The sequence below is a fragment of the Asterias amurensis genome, chromosome 19, assembly GCF_032118995.1.
Source record: "Asterias amurensis chromosome 19, ASM3211899v1".
NCBI classification, from domain to species: Eukaryota; Metazoa; Echinodermata; class Asteroidea; order Forcipulatida; family Asteriidae; genus Asterias; species Asterias amurensis.
The window spans coordinates 14,927,114-14,942,593 of record NC_092666.1 but is presented as its reverse complement, the minus strand read 5'-3'; the positions used below and the strand labels follow the sequence as shown (position 1 = coordinate 14,942,593).

Genomic DNA, 15,480 nt, shown 5'->3' with positions numbered 1-15,480 from the left:
CATTATCTTAAAGATTTTGTACTTTTATTATTCTTTTTCAGTTCTATCTGATTTATTGCGGCAAGTCATCGATTGCACAGGACAGACTCTGTGATAACACCACACAAACAGAGCGCACTGGTAAGTAACCTTTAACCCTTTCCTTACAAACTAGGTAGCAAAAGTCAACTGCACTCATACCCCCTCTTCCTTACATCATCATAATCCCCCCCCCCCCTCCTTTGATTTGATTGAGTGTCAATGTGATAACCACCATGACGTTATTTCCATCGGTTACAGTTGCCAGTCTTTGCCCGGGCACCAAGTACGTCTTCTCAGTGAAAGCCGGCAACGCTTACTCCTTGGGTCCACTGTCCGACCGTGTTACTTCAACAACCACAGGGGACGCCCTTCTACCACCAACCAACCTGACAGCGACACGGCAATCATCTTCGTCTGTCATGCTCTCATGGAAATATGAGCAGAGTAACAAAGAAATTAAGGTATCGTCTTCCATCAGAATGATCATACAATGTTCCTACAGTTATCAGCATTTGTTAATTGCTAAAAGTAATAAGATCTTTTCGCCATTTTAATCATGTCATGGTTTTTCTGTTTAAATAATTTTATTGTGCAATTTTATGTAATTTAATGTTTTTATCCGTCCTGTCATTGGCGCTTGCACTGTTGGATGTGCTGAAATAAAAAATATATATATAAATAAAAAAAATCAATAAATACCTCAGACAGTTTCGCTATTCCTATTGGTGGAGAGCGCGTCACGTGGGTGTGTATAAACCTTTGTTTATGACCAGTGAAAAGTTTTGAAACATGGGCGTGACACGCGAGTTTGCATCTGTGCTTATAAGACAGTTTCTTCATTCCTATTGGTCGAGAGCAACGGCCGATACAGTTGTGCCACATTACGGGATACGCGCGACGCGCACAGCATTCCCTTATAAGGACTTGTTTACCCAAGGGCCTTGACTGAGCCTTACCATTTCATAGCTGGAGGGGTGTTGTGTTGAAAGAAATCATTGAAAAATTATAATTTTTACATTTATTTTACTTTTTGACCTTAGTTGATGTTTTTTGACTGAAAGGGTATTTATGAATGGGAATCAAAGTGTGTTGAATCGGTTTTCAACTAGTGGTTTAAACCCGCTGAGGCCTGGTTCTTGACTTCGTCTCGGTAAAATTATCAAGAACCAGGCCTCATTGGGTTAAAACCACTAGTTAAAAACCTCTAATTAAAAACCTCTTCACCACACATTGAATCTCTTTTAATAATAGCCAGTTTTGATATTGCAACTTTTCACACCCGAATATACTCACATACCTTATACTATCTTCTCATGTTGTTCTAATACAGGTCTTTGATATTTACTACGGGACTTCTGGATCTCACATACCAAAGCAGGTGGTATCAAGCTCAATGCCTTTCTTGGTGACTGGCTTAACGTCTGGAGAGATGTACTTCTTCCAAGTCAGCATTCATTCAGACAGCTGCCCGGACCCTCCGAGGTCAGAGCTAGCCAGTGGGCGAACGGATTACAGTAAGTAATCTCAATGCATGATGGTTTGGCAGAGCTGCTAACTCGTCCTGATTCTACAGAAAGTTCCCTGAAAGTTAAAGACACTAAACACTATTGGTAATTGTCAAAGACCAGTCTTCTCACTTGGTGTATCTCAACATACATGTACAGGCTTAAAGACACTGGACACTATTGGTAATTGTCAAAGACCAGTCTTTTCACTTGGTGTATCTCAACATACATGTACACCCTTAAAGACACTGAACACTATTGGTAATTGTCAAAGACAAGTCTTTTCACTTGGTGTATCTCAACATACATGTACACCCTTAAAGACACTGGACACTATTGGTAATTGTCAAAGACAAGTCTTTTCACTTGGTGTATCTCAACATACATGTACACGCTAGACACTGAACACTATTGGTAATTGTCAAAGACCAGTCTTCTCACTTGGTGTATCTCAACATACGTGTACACCCTTAAAGACACTGAACACTATTGGTAATTGTCAAAGACAAGTCTTTTCACTTGGTGTATCTCAACATACATGTACACGCTTAGAGACACTGAACACTATTGGTAATTGTCAAAGACCAGTCTTTTCACTTGGTGTATCTCAACATACATGTACACGCTTAGAGACACTGAACACTATTGGTAATTGTCAAAGACCAGTCTTTTCACTTTGTGTATCTTAAGATACATGTACACGCTTAAAGACACTGAACACTATTGGTAACTGTCAAAGACCAGTCTTTTCACTTGGTGTATCTCAACATACATGTACATGTACACGCTTAGAGACACTGAACACTATTGGTAATTGTCAAAGACCAGTCTTTTCACTTGGTGTATCTCAACATACATGTACACGCTTAGAGACACTGAACACTATTGGTAATTGTCAAAGACCAGTCTTTTCACTTTGTGTATCTTAAGATACATGTACACGCTTAAAGACACTGAACACTATTGGTAACTGTCAAAGACCAGTCTTTTCACTTGGTGTATCTCAACATACATGTACACGCTTAAAGACACTGAACACTATTGGTAATTGTCAAAGACCAGTCTTTTCACTTGTTGTATCTCAACATACATGTACACGCTTAAAGACACTGAACACTATTGGTAATTGTCAAAGACCAGTCTTCTCACTTGGTGTATCTTAACATACATGTACACGCTTAAAGACACTGAACACTATTGGTAATTGTCAAAGACCAGTCTTCTCACTTGGTGTATCTCAACATACATGTACACGCCTAAAGACACTGAACACTATTGGTAGTTGTCAAAGACCAGTCTTTTCACTTGGTGTATCTCAACATACATGTACACGCTTAAAGACACTGGACACTATTGGTAACTGTCAAAGACCAGTCTTCTCACGTCCTGTATCTCAACATATGCACAAAACAACCAACCTGTGAAAATTTGAGCTCAATTGGTCCCGGAAGTTGTGAGATAATAATGAAAGAAAAAACACCCTTGTCATAAGAGGTTGTGTGCGTTTAGATGGTTGATTTCGAGACCTCAAACTCTAAATCTGAGGTCTCAAAATCAAATTCCAGGAAAATTACTTCTTTTTTCGAAAACTATGTCACTTTAGAGGGAGCTGTTTCTCACAATGTTGTATACTATCAACCTCTCCCCATTACTTGTTACCAAGTAAGGTTTTATGCTATTAATTATTTTGAGTAATTACCAATAGTGTCCACTGCATTTAACCGATCTTTCCATGTTCTGATGAACAAACTTGGAAATCTCCCTGAAAATGGAAACCTTCTCCCTGATTGTTTGACAATATCTCCCTGATTGCTAGATGCAAATGTTGGTAGCTCTTGTGTTCTTGTGGGGGAATCGAGCCAAAGCCCTAGCTGTAGTCACTAATTCGTACATGGTCTATGTATATTTTGTCCTACTAGATGAAACTTTGCCGGTTCGCAGTTTGAAAGGGAAGAGTTCCGACCTGACCTCAATAACTCTAGCATGGAAGTCTCCTCGAGATATGCCACGAACACTGGTAAGTCTCCTCTTTGTTTGATTAATGTATTAAAGGATTTGGTTATTACTTACTTACTAATAATATTAATTACTGAGGTGCTTTTGTTTTTGAGAAAAGAGTAAAACAATGTCACGAAAATCAGTTTGTTACATGCTCAAATAATTTTTGTCTCAGGAGCAGAAGTTATTTTTGTTACTTGTTTTACTCATTTCTCAAAAACTGCAGACCCTTTAAGCGATGGATTTATCCTTAACATCAAATTTACAAAAATCCCATAAAATAAAGTTTTTTTATACAAATGGTGTACCCTGCCCATCATCTTCACTGTCAGCTTTTCTTTTCTTATCCATCCTACCCAGGGCTACGTGATCGATTACTCGCAAATACTGACAGATAACAAGTTTGGACCGCCCAGCCAGAAGACCCTCGAGAAAAGTGCAGCCGTGGAGCTGAACGCAACTATCGTTGGACTGATCCCAGGTGCTAAGTACCTTGTCAGTGTCCGTACTGACGCTGAACACTCCAAACCTATGAATATCAGTGCCAAAACAAGTATGTAGTCTTCATATCCGTCTTTCATCCACTTCTCAATAGGGACTTTTCGTTTTTGACGACGGATGGTTCTGCGACGGTAAAGATGACATTTGGCGTCATCTGCGCATGCGTCGGCTTTGAGGACGGTCGTCCCTCAATTTCTACGACAGTACTTGGGATGAATCTTCGTTGTGCTGAAAACGACGACGAGTAGCTGAACAACCGTCGCAGAACCATCCGTCGTCAATATGAAAAGTCCCTAGTCTTTGATACATTTTTTTTTTTTTTTTTTTTTTCTAATGATCTTCCCATCAAGGGAACTTTGCAAACTCCCACAAAGGGATATAAACACCAAGCTGGCAACAGCCAATCTCTCTCACACAAACATTGGTAACGTCTATGATTATGAGTTACACAAATCAAGAAATTGTGATTCAGTAACTAGATGACAATATTTATTCTAGTCATTGTGAAATCAGCGGATAGCTGGGTGATTTGAACCCACAACCTTGTGATTGAAAGTCCTGCAGTCTAACTACTTGACCACGGTGACTTGTAGTTTGTATCGCTTCTGCTTGAACTGTTCTGCCGTCTTGTCGCTAATATTTTGAACTCGTTATATTTCCTCTGATCTTGTGTCAGAGTAGTTGTCATGTCTTGTTCGTCCGTCCTTTTGTTTGCGTGTCTGTCTGTTTGTTTTCTTTCTTTGTCTGTCTGGCTGTTTGTTTACAAACTTCTGCTTATCAAAGCAGCCCCATGCTCTATTTATTACATTTATCCTGCTAAATGTTATTTAATGGTACTTGTTTTACCTCGTAGTACATGTTATTGTCAATGTTTTTCATGGAAGTATGGAAATAAATGTGTATTTGAATTTTAATTTGATTTGAATTTGAATATTTGGACTAATCCCGATCCATGAGATTTCTTTTGTTTGATTATAAAGCTTGATTAAGTGGGATTAATGCCTACTGGTTCTACCCGTTTTTTATTTAATATTTTATGAGATATCGCCCAACTCACAAGGCCGGACGGCCACTTCAATGTGAGTGCTACACTTATTAAACTGATGTAACTGGTTTGGGCTATCAACCAAAATCAAATGCCACCAGGGGGCACTTTGCCGCCTTATCCTGGGGCTGAAACAGGGTTACCCCCTTTACAGTCCATAATGATGTTTCAGCTTCATAAGTCATCAAGTTTTTGAGAAAAAAAAGTGAAAATCACAGAGCAACATTGTTAAGAGAGTCACGTAAATCCGTTGTACTGAGACAAAATTATTCGGTGGAAATTGTTTTACTAATTTCTCAAAAACTACAGCACCTCAGCAATGTTTCAAGGGAAGCTTTCTACATGTACCATAATTATCTTTAAGTGTATTAAGTGTATATTTAGTGTAAATCTGTGGACGTTAGTTTTTTTGTGTTGGTTCCCAAATCCTTTTATGTTCGTCTTCGCTTTTTTGCAGGTTTGCCAGCTGCGCCCAGAGAACTGTATGCTGTACTTGAGGAATACAACTTTATTTTCCTCTCCTGGCAGAAATCATCTAATCCATTCAATGAGTCTTTGGTAAGTTTCATTTTACAATGACTGTGTTTGTTATGACTTGCATTGCCATTTGGATTGTCCCACCGCGTTCCCTACGCTCCTTCTCAGAGAACCTCTTGGCCGAACATCGCACCGTCTCTGCAATCACATCACATCTTGGCCATGCAACTACACTGAAACAATTCAAGAAACTTCTTTAGACTCATTTATACAGAAATATTTGACTGTTTTATTTGACTATACATTGGAACATCTTGAGGTCGGACTTTTTGTCAGGTCTTCTGTAGGCGCTTTATAACCTTAGGAAAAAGGCACCAGATTTTGTTGCTGATATATGTATATCTATCATGACTTTTTGTTTGCTCCTGGCTTTCTACTCCTGCCTTGCCTTTGATAAACCTTACTACATTTTTCTCATCTTCCATCTTTTCTCCTATTTTTTCATACTTTCATCTTTCTCCCTGTTTTTACCAGTGTATTCAGTTTATGTATACATGTAGTGTCTTTTAAGTTTGTTTCATAAATTGCTGGTATTTATCAATGCAACAACATGCCTGTTCTACCTCCTCTTGACCAACTTTATCTTCTTTTTTTCAGGGTTACACAGTGTTTATGTCTAATGTGTCCTACGAACCTCCCCAGCCAATTGAAAATAGAAAGCGGCGGCGGATTTCAGGTTGTGAGTACATGAACACCTACAACAGAACGGAGTTCTTTCAAATCGGGAATACTTCTGAGCATATCTGGCGTGTGAAGTTACCTCCGGGTAAGACCTTCATGTTTAGCGTCAGTACAGCTGCCTATAAAGGGTTCTACGGAGAGATGTCAGAGGTGGCTTGTGTGATGACGTCTTATGATGGTAGGTAGTAAGAGCCAGTGCCCAGTTTTTATCATAATCATTTGGGGGATTAATCATCCTTACTCGATTGTGAAGAACGCGGCTACAACGTGTTCGAGAAGCACGCATGCAAGGGTGCCTTTGGCTGCCAGCCACATCAACCCATTATGACCACCGAGCACAGCCAAAATCGAAAGTGTTTGATTTTTCCCTGTGGGGCAGAAAATACTGCTTGACAAATTTCTTTGCTAAGCAAAAATTGAGCGGGGCGCCAGTCACAACAATACAATCTTGTAACCAAGTAGGCTTCTCAGATTGTGTATTCCTGTTAGGGATTTTTCTTCTTGCGTTGATATAATTTATTCACTTTGGATTTCCAACGATACCTCAAAAACCCGACCACCTTTTTGCTGCTTGACAACTTTTTTCCTTTCAGCTTTCTCCAGAAGACGATCAGAGCATACTGATCGAAACCTACAGTTCTTTTCAGAACCACCCCAACTCATTTAGAGATTACATGGTGTTACCGCAAACCTTGCTATGTTTTATCAAATTTGTATTGCTATTTATGGTCATCCTATAAAAAAATGTATTTTTTAGGGCTTCAGTTTTAATTGCAAGGGAACTCGTTTTTAGGTGGTTTATTTCATAGTTGGGTTCATTGTATAAGAGGGTTCCACATCACCCTGTGCGTTTTATAATGCCCTTTCAATGATTTTGGTGGTGCTATTAATTTTATGTCTTTTATCTGTGTAACTTTTAACAATATTTTTACCTTGTCAGGCCAAATAATTCAGCTTTGTGCTGCCAGTTGGTTTTTTAAATAAAAATGAATGAATGAACAACTTTTTTTCCTGTTCCAACCCATTTTACCCATCAGGTTACAAACCTGGTCCCGAACCCATCGGTCCCGTTGCCGGTCGAACTACTTGGATAGCTGGTATAGCTGCAGCTGGTGCCCTCATCCTTCTCCTGGTCGTGTTTCTGGTTTTCTTCATCGTCCGTCATCGTCGTCTTCAACGCAGCTTCATGTCCTTTGCTAACAGTCACTATGATCCACGCTCCGGTACTGCTACGTTCTCTAATGATGACGATAATGATCTAGGTAAGAATGTTTGTAAGGAGTAAGCTACGGTCAATGACAGGTGGTTTCTCTTTGGATGAGGATTAATTAACACAAATGAATACTAATGACTCTTAATAGATGGTAAATTTGCATCGGGGATAAAGAAGATTAATTTTGGTTTTTGAATGATTCACTCAATCCAATCACTTTGCAGGTGTTGAGAGCTGCAAGCCAATGATAGGTGGTTGCTCTTAGAATGAGGTTTAATTAGCATAAATGAATACTAATGACTCCCTTTGTCCAATCACTTTGCAGGTGATGAGGAGGATCAGCCAATGATAGGTGGTTTCTCTTAGAATGAGGTTTAATTAGCATAAATGAATACTAATGACTCCCTTTGTCCAATCACTTTGCAGGTGACGAGGAGGATCAACCAATGATACGTGGTTTCTCCGATGATGAGCCTCTAGTGGTCGCCTAGAGAGTTAGAGAGGATGATAACCCACTTGGTAAAAACACCACAACACCAACAAAATAAAAACAAGTAACTTCTTGCTTTAAAAAAAATATTTTTAGATAAAACGTTCATGCAGTAAAAAACGAGAAATAAAGAAGAAATAGATGAGATTTAAAGTGGAACATGGAATAAAGAAATAAAAGAAGATGGTATGGTAGTAGTTGCTCTGTATCAAGGAAATTGGTAAACTAAAAATAAATTCAAATTCAGAGATAGATTGCGAAAAATATAAATTTTGAAATATATAAAAATTAAACAATTTCTGATGCAGTGAGGATAAACATCTCAAGTAGAGTTAAAAATTAATATAGAAATTAATTTTAATTTGTTCGTTGGGTACATATTTTTATTTCTGTGGAGCTGCCAAAAAGGATGTAAATTTGCTTACGAGATTCGTTCAAACTTTAGCAAGAGGTGGCAGGGAACCGGGTACAAAGGGCATATATTGGCAGGTGATTTAGAATGGTAACCAGTTTTACCATGCTGGATTGTTCTGTGATAAGTACACGTAACACTATCTAACAGGGCCTTATTTTATAAAGCTGTTAATTCAGAATCATCTGCAACACAACAGGCACTTGATTTATGCAAGTTAGGTCACTACTGTTTGCAGAAACTGGTTCACCCTTTTCTTAACTTAATATGCAATCTTTAAGTTGACAACACATGCCCCTCTTCCTTTTCCAAAGGCAAATTTAATTCACCAAGGTCACACACAAAACAGCAGTTTAGCCTGAGCACAAAGGCTAAAGCCAAGTTGACTGTAAAAACTGCCTGGTGTGACAAGACCCAGGCCCAATTTCATAACTCTGCTTACCGCCAAATTCTGCACTTACGATCACCATTCTCCGCCTACGTGCAAGAACCGAATTTCTGAGCTAGCTGTGTAAGCACGTAATGCCTAGTAACATGAAGTAGGTATGCGCACAAGCTGAAATTCACCACTAACCTGTGAAATACGCTTGACATAAGCATATAATTCCCTGCTTCTGCAAGTGCCGATTCATTGCTTATGGTAAGCAGAGCCATAAAATTGGGCCAAGAAGACAGAAAATCCTAGCAGCTTTATAAATCAAGAAGGTTAAAGGCAGTGGACACTAATTTGTAATTACTCAAAATAATTATTATCATTAAACCTGACTTGATTACGAGTAATGGGGAGAGGTTGATACAAATGTAGTATAAAACATTGTGAAAAATGGCTCCCTCTGTAGTAATGTAGTTTTCGAGAAAGAAGTAATTTTCCACAAATTTGATTTCGAGACCTCAGATTTAGAATTTGAGGTCACGAAATCAAGCATCTGAAAGCATACAACTTCGTGTGACAAGGGTATTTTTTCTTTCATTATTGTCTCGCAACTGTGAAGACTAGTCTTTGACAATTACCAATAGTGTCCACTGTCTTTAAAATAGTGTTTCTATATGATTCACATTAAAGAGTATATATTGTTCAGATATATTTTATACTGTAAGTTTAAAATTTGCTTGTATAATTTTGCTTTGATTTAGTATTTTTTTCTTTTTAACTTCAATATGCTAAACAGTTATTGTGTTTTGGGATTTTCGCTTAATGGTATTGAAGTAGGTTTTAAAAGAAGCAGTGCAAATGTCTGATTATATTCAAGAGCCTTGTCAAAGTCAATGCCTGTGTAGTTTTCATTAATACCGAAGCGACCAACACACCATGGTTGTTTGCTTGTATCAATCTTGTCACTTGCGCGGTCGTGGTTTATCATAACTTTAGAAAAGTTGGGGGGGGGGGGTCCAGTGGGGGTTCTTCTGCCTTTTGGATACTTTGGCGACACTCCATGTTATGGTAATTTCTTTGATTCAGAGGTGATTAGTTTGTGTTTACGCTGAAGAACCAACATTAAAACCAACAGTACTGAATTCGTTTAAAATTAAAATTTTGATATTGATATGAAAGTATACTAGAAGTAGAATTAAAAGCACATGAATATTATTGTTTTTAGTGAGCCCCGCCCACACAGAAATTGTCTAGCAACACAACTCTGCCCCTTGATCATCAAGCAGCAGTACTCTATATGGGGGCAGCTCATTTACGTGAGCTCATTTACAGCAGTTGTGATTGGTCAATACGAAAAGAGGTGGGGCTTTAATGTATCCATTTCAATGAATCTAACAATAAATTTATATGAATTGAAGAGCGATTAGTCTTTATGCATTACCCAGCAGTAAATATGAATTAATTGAAGTATATCCACTTTTAGGTTACTCCAAGAGAGAAGGTCCGATCTACATAATGACACAGCACACAAAGAAACACGAAACTGAATAAAATTGAAGATTCAGTTTCAGCTGTTCATCTTATTTCAGTCACTCAGTCAAACGATTGTTTAGGCCAGTTTTACAAAAAACCTTGGCAATGTTTATGAACTTCACAGCAAACCAAACTTCATGAACTTCACAGCTAATTTTACAAAATTCTTGGATTGAGTTTATCCACACAGTGGTCCGCATTTGATTTTCATGATTGTTATTTTATCCACCATAGTTTTTCTATATATGCTAAAAGTACTGTAAAATTTATTTAGATTTGCAAACAGGTCTTTCTTGTACAAAAATTAAATATTTACCACTATCAGATATAAAGCCTCAATGCAGAGTGACAAGTGGAAGGACTTTGTCAAGTTTATTCTATTAGTTTTTTTTGTATGTTTTTTTTATATGATTGGTCTGTTTTTAGACTTTTGTTTCACCTTCTTGTTTTTCTCCAATTTCAAATCAAATTAACTGAAACCAGGGCTCGCTTTACATGATCCTTTGCGTATGATGTCAGAAGCTCAAAACAGCGCCCTCATTGAGGATAAAGAGTTATGCCTAGCACGTCTATGTTCCATGTTCAACATCCTGTAAATAGCCCCTGGAGAAGGGAGATTATGAGCATGGTTTCCAGTTCCCCCTGTGCACGCTATACAATAGTGTTTCCAACGGCGGGTGTACACGTCATTTAATTTTTGACTTGGAAAATATTGGTTTGGATACATGATTGCGAGCAGTAGCTGGTTTTTAAAGTAAACATGGGTCACTTACCTACTCAACTAGTTTTATGTCTAAGTTTAATGTCATAAATCAATATATACTTTACGAACCTAAGTAATTTTTTGTTAATTTTGTTTTCTTATTGCAGTATGTTTAAAAATCACTTCTTGTATTTTCGCTAAGAGACATTCCGTGTACTTTAAACATTTACAATAATTGTGTTATTACCCAGTTGAAATCATTGAATCAGTTTGCACAGACTGTCGCGATGTGAAATAAAAATGATTTACATTAATAAAAAACAAGTGCTTGTCTCTCATGGTTGTGATTTGCAAGTAATTAACCCTCCATAATAATGTGCACTTTTAATTAATGAAATAAGTCCAGGGGTTACCATAGAGCTAAACATGCATGGGATAGTGGCAAGAGCAAACACACAGAGAAAGAGGTTGACACTCGTATGATAATCTTTTCCATATTTATTTACAGTATTTATAACACAATCTTTTATTAATTGTTTATTTACATATAAAACATTAAGCCCACCCATAGTTGGAGACTTTAGTCTCTGGAAAATATGTGGTGTTGGGAAAAAAAAAGTCTGGCCCGTATGCTTGGTTTTTGAAAGGGCAAGGGCACCAAGGCATTTTCTCCTATGAGGAAATTGTAAATTTCTACTGGAGCATTTCAAGGGCAGCAAGGCAATAACCCGGGGGAATGGGGGCAATCGCCTTCAGTGCCTTCGTGAAGCAGCAGACCTGAAAGGTTGTTTCATCGTACTCAATGTACAAGTAGTCTAGCTGTCGTGTTGCTTTTGATGCAATCGCCTCATCACCACACAGTACACAACTAAATAATGTGTAGGTGAGACTACAAGCTCAGCCTTGGAAAGAGACTAGCCATGGTTTGTCATCCATCTAGATTATACAGAATTGAGATAGTTTTTGCCTTGAGACGGAGACTAGCTGAACTCCAAGAACATCCAGTTCACAATAGGGAGGGGCTGCTAGGTTGAACTTAGACTTTTGTAGTTTCTGCTTATCACAGCACTAAGCATTGCAAACTTCCTTGTAGTTGTACACGCCTTGTTGAAAGACTAGCCATGAGCCTAGGCTACCAAGAGGGCTACCTGTGTCAGTGTCTTGTAAGAAGACTAACCCTCTTATATTCCAGCTCCATACATGCCAGAACGCTCAGAGCTTTCTACTGCTGCCTGAAGATTGGTTTCAAATAAATCACATCTGTGGCGATAAATAAAGAGAGAGAAGTACATGTAAGTTGCCAAACAAAATTGTTTGTGCCCATCGGCATTGTTTGGAACTTGCCATGGGTGTGACAGCTTTTTTTGAACTTTTTAGAACTTTTTGGGAGAGTCGCTTTGAAAATATTGTTGCCACGATAAAACCCCACCTTGATAAAGGAAAGTCAACCAAGGTTCTCATTATAAGCATCAGGATTGGTTATTGTCTGGTGAGAAAAGGTTGAGTAGGCACTCACTCTGAATCACAAAACCTCCGCCAATTTGTCATTGTTTGCTGGAATCTCAGACCGCTCGGACTTAAAAAATACAATAATAATAGTAGGGCACACTTTCTCTGTTCAACATTCACAGGCACGGGTCTAGGTCAACCAAACAATTCTCAGATGTTTTCATAGGCCAGACTGATAACAACCGTGGCAGCTTCTCCAATTTCTACAACAACATGACAAAGGTCTTGAAAAAGGGATGTTAGAAGCATGATCTCCAGTACCTTCTGTCCTTCTTAAAGGAACACGTTGCCTTGGATTGGTCGAGTTGGTCTTTGAAAAGCGTTTGTAACTGTTTTTTATAAAATGCATATGGGTAGAAAGATGTTGTAAAAGTAGAATACAATGATCCACACAAACATGCCTCGAAATTGCGTGGTTTTCCTTTTACCTCGTCAACTAACACGTCGGCCATTTATAGGGGTCAAAATTTTGACTCCCATAAATGGCCGACCATGATAGTTCGCACAGTAGATGGAAAACCACGCAATTTCGAGGCAAACTTGTGTGGATCATTGTATTCTACTTTTAAAACATCTTTCCAACCATATGCGTTTTATAAAAAACGGTTACAAACGCTTTTGTTTTGACCAACTCGTCCGATCCAAGGCAACGTGTTCCTTTAAAACCAAAACATTGGATTTTTGGAGATGACATTTTGATTCTCACCTAATCGGCATGTCTATTGAGTAGAAAGGATTCTTCAAAGCGAAGTCTGCGTACACCTCGGAAATCTTTCTTAGAAGGGCATCCACACCTCCTTGACGAGGATCGGCCAAGATGATCAACTTGATCCCTGCAGGTCAAAGGTCACAAAGGTCAATTATCAAGACACATGATCCTCTGACTAATTTTGTTTGTTTGTTCTCAGTTGACTTTGTACAGCACATTGGGACTCAGTGTGTAATGCGCTTCATAAGAATGGTTTATTATAATTATTATTATTATATAAATACCTGTGTGCGTCTGTAGACAGTGAAGTTTGAAGGAATCCGTCTCCAAGACCTGTATTCCTGAAGACTTCATCTCTGGTGACAACTGACATCCGATGGCATACAAGCTGTTTAGGAGAGAAAAAAAACACATAAATATAACCAAGTTTTTATATAGCGCTATATTGATGGCGTCCAAAAGGCACCTCAAAGCACGGTAATATGCCTCAGAAAAATTTCCAAAGTGCACTTGAGTAGGACTGCTGTTTACTGTTATAAACACACTGTATGTTTACATTACTGCTTTGAAAGCTTAAGACAAGAGTTGGTTCGTGGCTTAATGTTTTGACCGTAGCAGGGTCTTTTTCGAAGGCTGAATGAGGCCTCAGGCTACTCACTTAATTTTGCATTCATACCGATCGTACAGTACATGTTCATGTAGGTTGTTGGTAAGCAGTTTGCAGGCCTTATACTCCTCGAAGGCATCGAAGGCCTTTGCCTCCATGCCCCTGGTCATTGCTTTGGTGCCCTTGAACTGCTAGCTCCAGCAGAAGTTCACAATTTCCTCATAGGAGAAAATGCATTGGTGCCCTTGCCCTTTCAAAAAAGAAGCATACAGGCCTGAGTTTGCAATTGGCTTTTTTATTTTTATTTTTATTTTTTTTTTTTTTGGGGGGGGGGGTTGTGGAACATACTAGCAAGAATGATGCGTTCGTTAGTGGAGAGTTTGGGACACCCAAACTTGATGGGTTTGGGTAATTGTCATACTTACGAGTGGAACATACTAGCAAGCATGATGCGTTCGTTAGTGGAGAGTTTGGGACGCCCAAACTTGATGGCAATTGGGTAATTATCTGGGTTTGCAATCATCTCCAAAACGTCTCGACCATCCTCCAGCTGTCTCCCTCGGACCAGTTCACCATTAATCCCAAGAATAGTGTGCCCAACTGTGAGGAAAATGGAAGGAAAATTATTACCATTCCGGAGAAACATTTGAGTACATGTATGGTGTCAGTCAACTTGTCGTATCCCCCCTACCCACCCCCACCCACGTCGTGGAGACGAGCATAGCGGAGTGAGCCCCGACTCATTCAATAGGTAAAGTAGTAGAGTAGGTTCAGAAAATCCATCTCACAAAAACAACGTGCGAAAATCAATAAATTCTCACTCTCTGCGACCGTTGGCAGGATAGAGGGTTACGATTTACAAAAAAGTAGGCCTGTATTTAACATGTTTAATTTTTAAGTCTAACTCTCCTACCTAACATAAGACCTAACTTAATAAACTAACTGACTCTCTTACTAACTTACTAAACTAACTAACTAATTACTAAACTCAGCATGCTCAGTCAAAACAAAACTCAAAAACTGTTGAAAATACTATTCATTATTGAACACACAATCCTCGAGAATTCCTCAGATGGCCATGTCTTTTATTTTATGAGTCTTGTAGTTATCCCTGTTTTTTCCCACTTTGACTTGTTGTAACATGGTTGTATTTACATTGAACGAACCCGTGTGAAGTGGGTGCGGTGTGCTGTTTAATGTTTTCACCTTTAATCCCGTCTCGTTGGCCAAACGACACGACAACTCGTTCGTCGTAGATTTTCAGCGTCAACTCCAGAGGAAAACTGAAGGTTTTTTCAACTTCTGTCTTGGGCATGGTGTGGTCCATCTGATAGATCAACCCACCGGCCCGGTTGATCACGTATACGCTGTAAATTGTCATTTCAGTGGTCTTAATTTGCAAATAATAGTCGTACAAATGTATAAATTCGTCTACTCCTCAACATTAAAATACGCCTTTTTTCTGTCTCTTGTTTGCTGGTGATACCGCCCTCAAGCGGCGGGACACTAACCCTAAATTTTATAAATAATTTTAAGCCATAATATAAAAAAATCTGCCACTGCCAGCGCCAACCCATTTTGTGCAGTTAATTAAAAAAAATCGAGTGCAGTTTCATATTTTCGTTTTCTTTTCCTCGTATCCT

The 15,480-nt window shown here is 38.7% G+C and overlaps 2 protein-coding genes across 2 annotated transcripts in view; one reads left to right on the top strand and one right to left on the bottom strand.

The window, feature by feature from the left end:
- The window catches only part of LOC139951862 (sortilin-related receptor-like), a 65,622-nt gene extending 54,286 nt beyond the window's left edge, over positions 1 to 11,336 (top strand). The window contains exons 36-44 of the mRNA XM_071950929.1: positions 42 to 120; positions 280 to 482; positions 1,352 to 1,535; positions 3,446 to 3,543; positions 3,885 to 4,077; positions 5,528 to 5,628; positions 6,205 to 6,466; positions 7,326 to 7,550; positions 7,928 to 11,336. Coding sequence (XP_071807030.1) covers positions 42 to 120; positions 280 to 482; positions 1,352 to 1,535; positions 3,446 to 3,543; positions 3,885 to 4,077; positions 5,528 to 5,628; positions 6,205 to 6,466; positions 7,326 to 7,550; positions 7,928 to 7,992 — 1,410 coding nt within the window. The 3' untranslated portion in view covers positions 7,993 to 11,336. The remainder of the gene's footprint in view (positions 1 to 41; positions 121 to 279; positions 483 to 1,351; positions 1,536 to 3,445; positions 3,544 to 3,884; positions 4,078 to 5,527; positions 5,629 to 6,204; positions 6,467 to 7,325; positions 7,551 to 7,927) is intronic.
- Positions 11,337 to 11,495: 159 nt separating this feature from the next.
- LOC139951863 (trafficking protein particle complex subunit 4-like) lies at positions 11,496 to 15,302 on the bottom strand. The gene is made up of 5 exons (XM_071950931.1): positions 15,044 to 15,302; positions 14,263 to 14,437; positions 13,515 to 13,618; positions 13,228 to 13,354; positions 11,496 to 12,272 (listed from the first exon to the last, which is right to left on the bottom strand). The coding sequence occupies exons 1-5, from the start codon at positions 15,216 to 15,218 to the stop codon at positions 12,194 to 12,196; spliced, it is 660 nt and encodes a 219-aa protein (XP_071807032.1). The 5' UTR covers positions 15,219 to 15,302; the 3' UTR covers positions 11,496 to 12,193.
- Between the last annotated feature and the right edge of the window lie 178 nt (positions 15,303 to 15,480).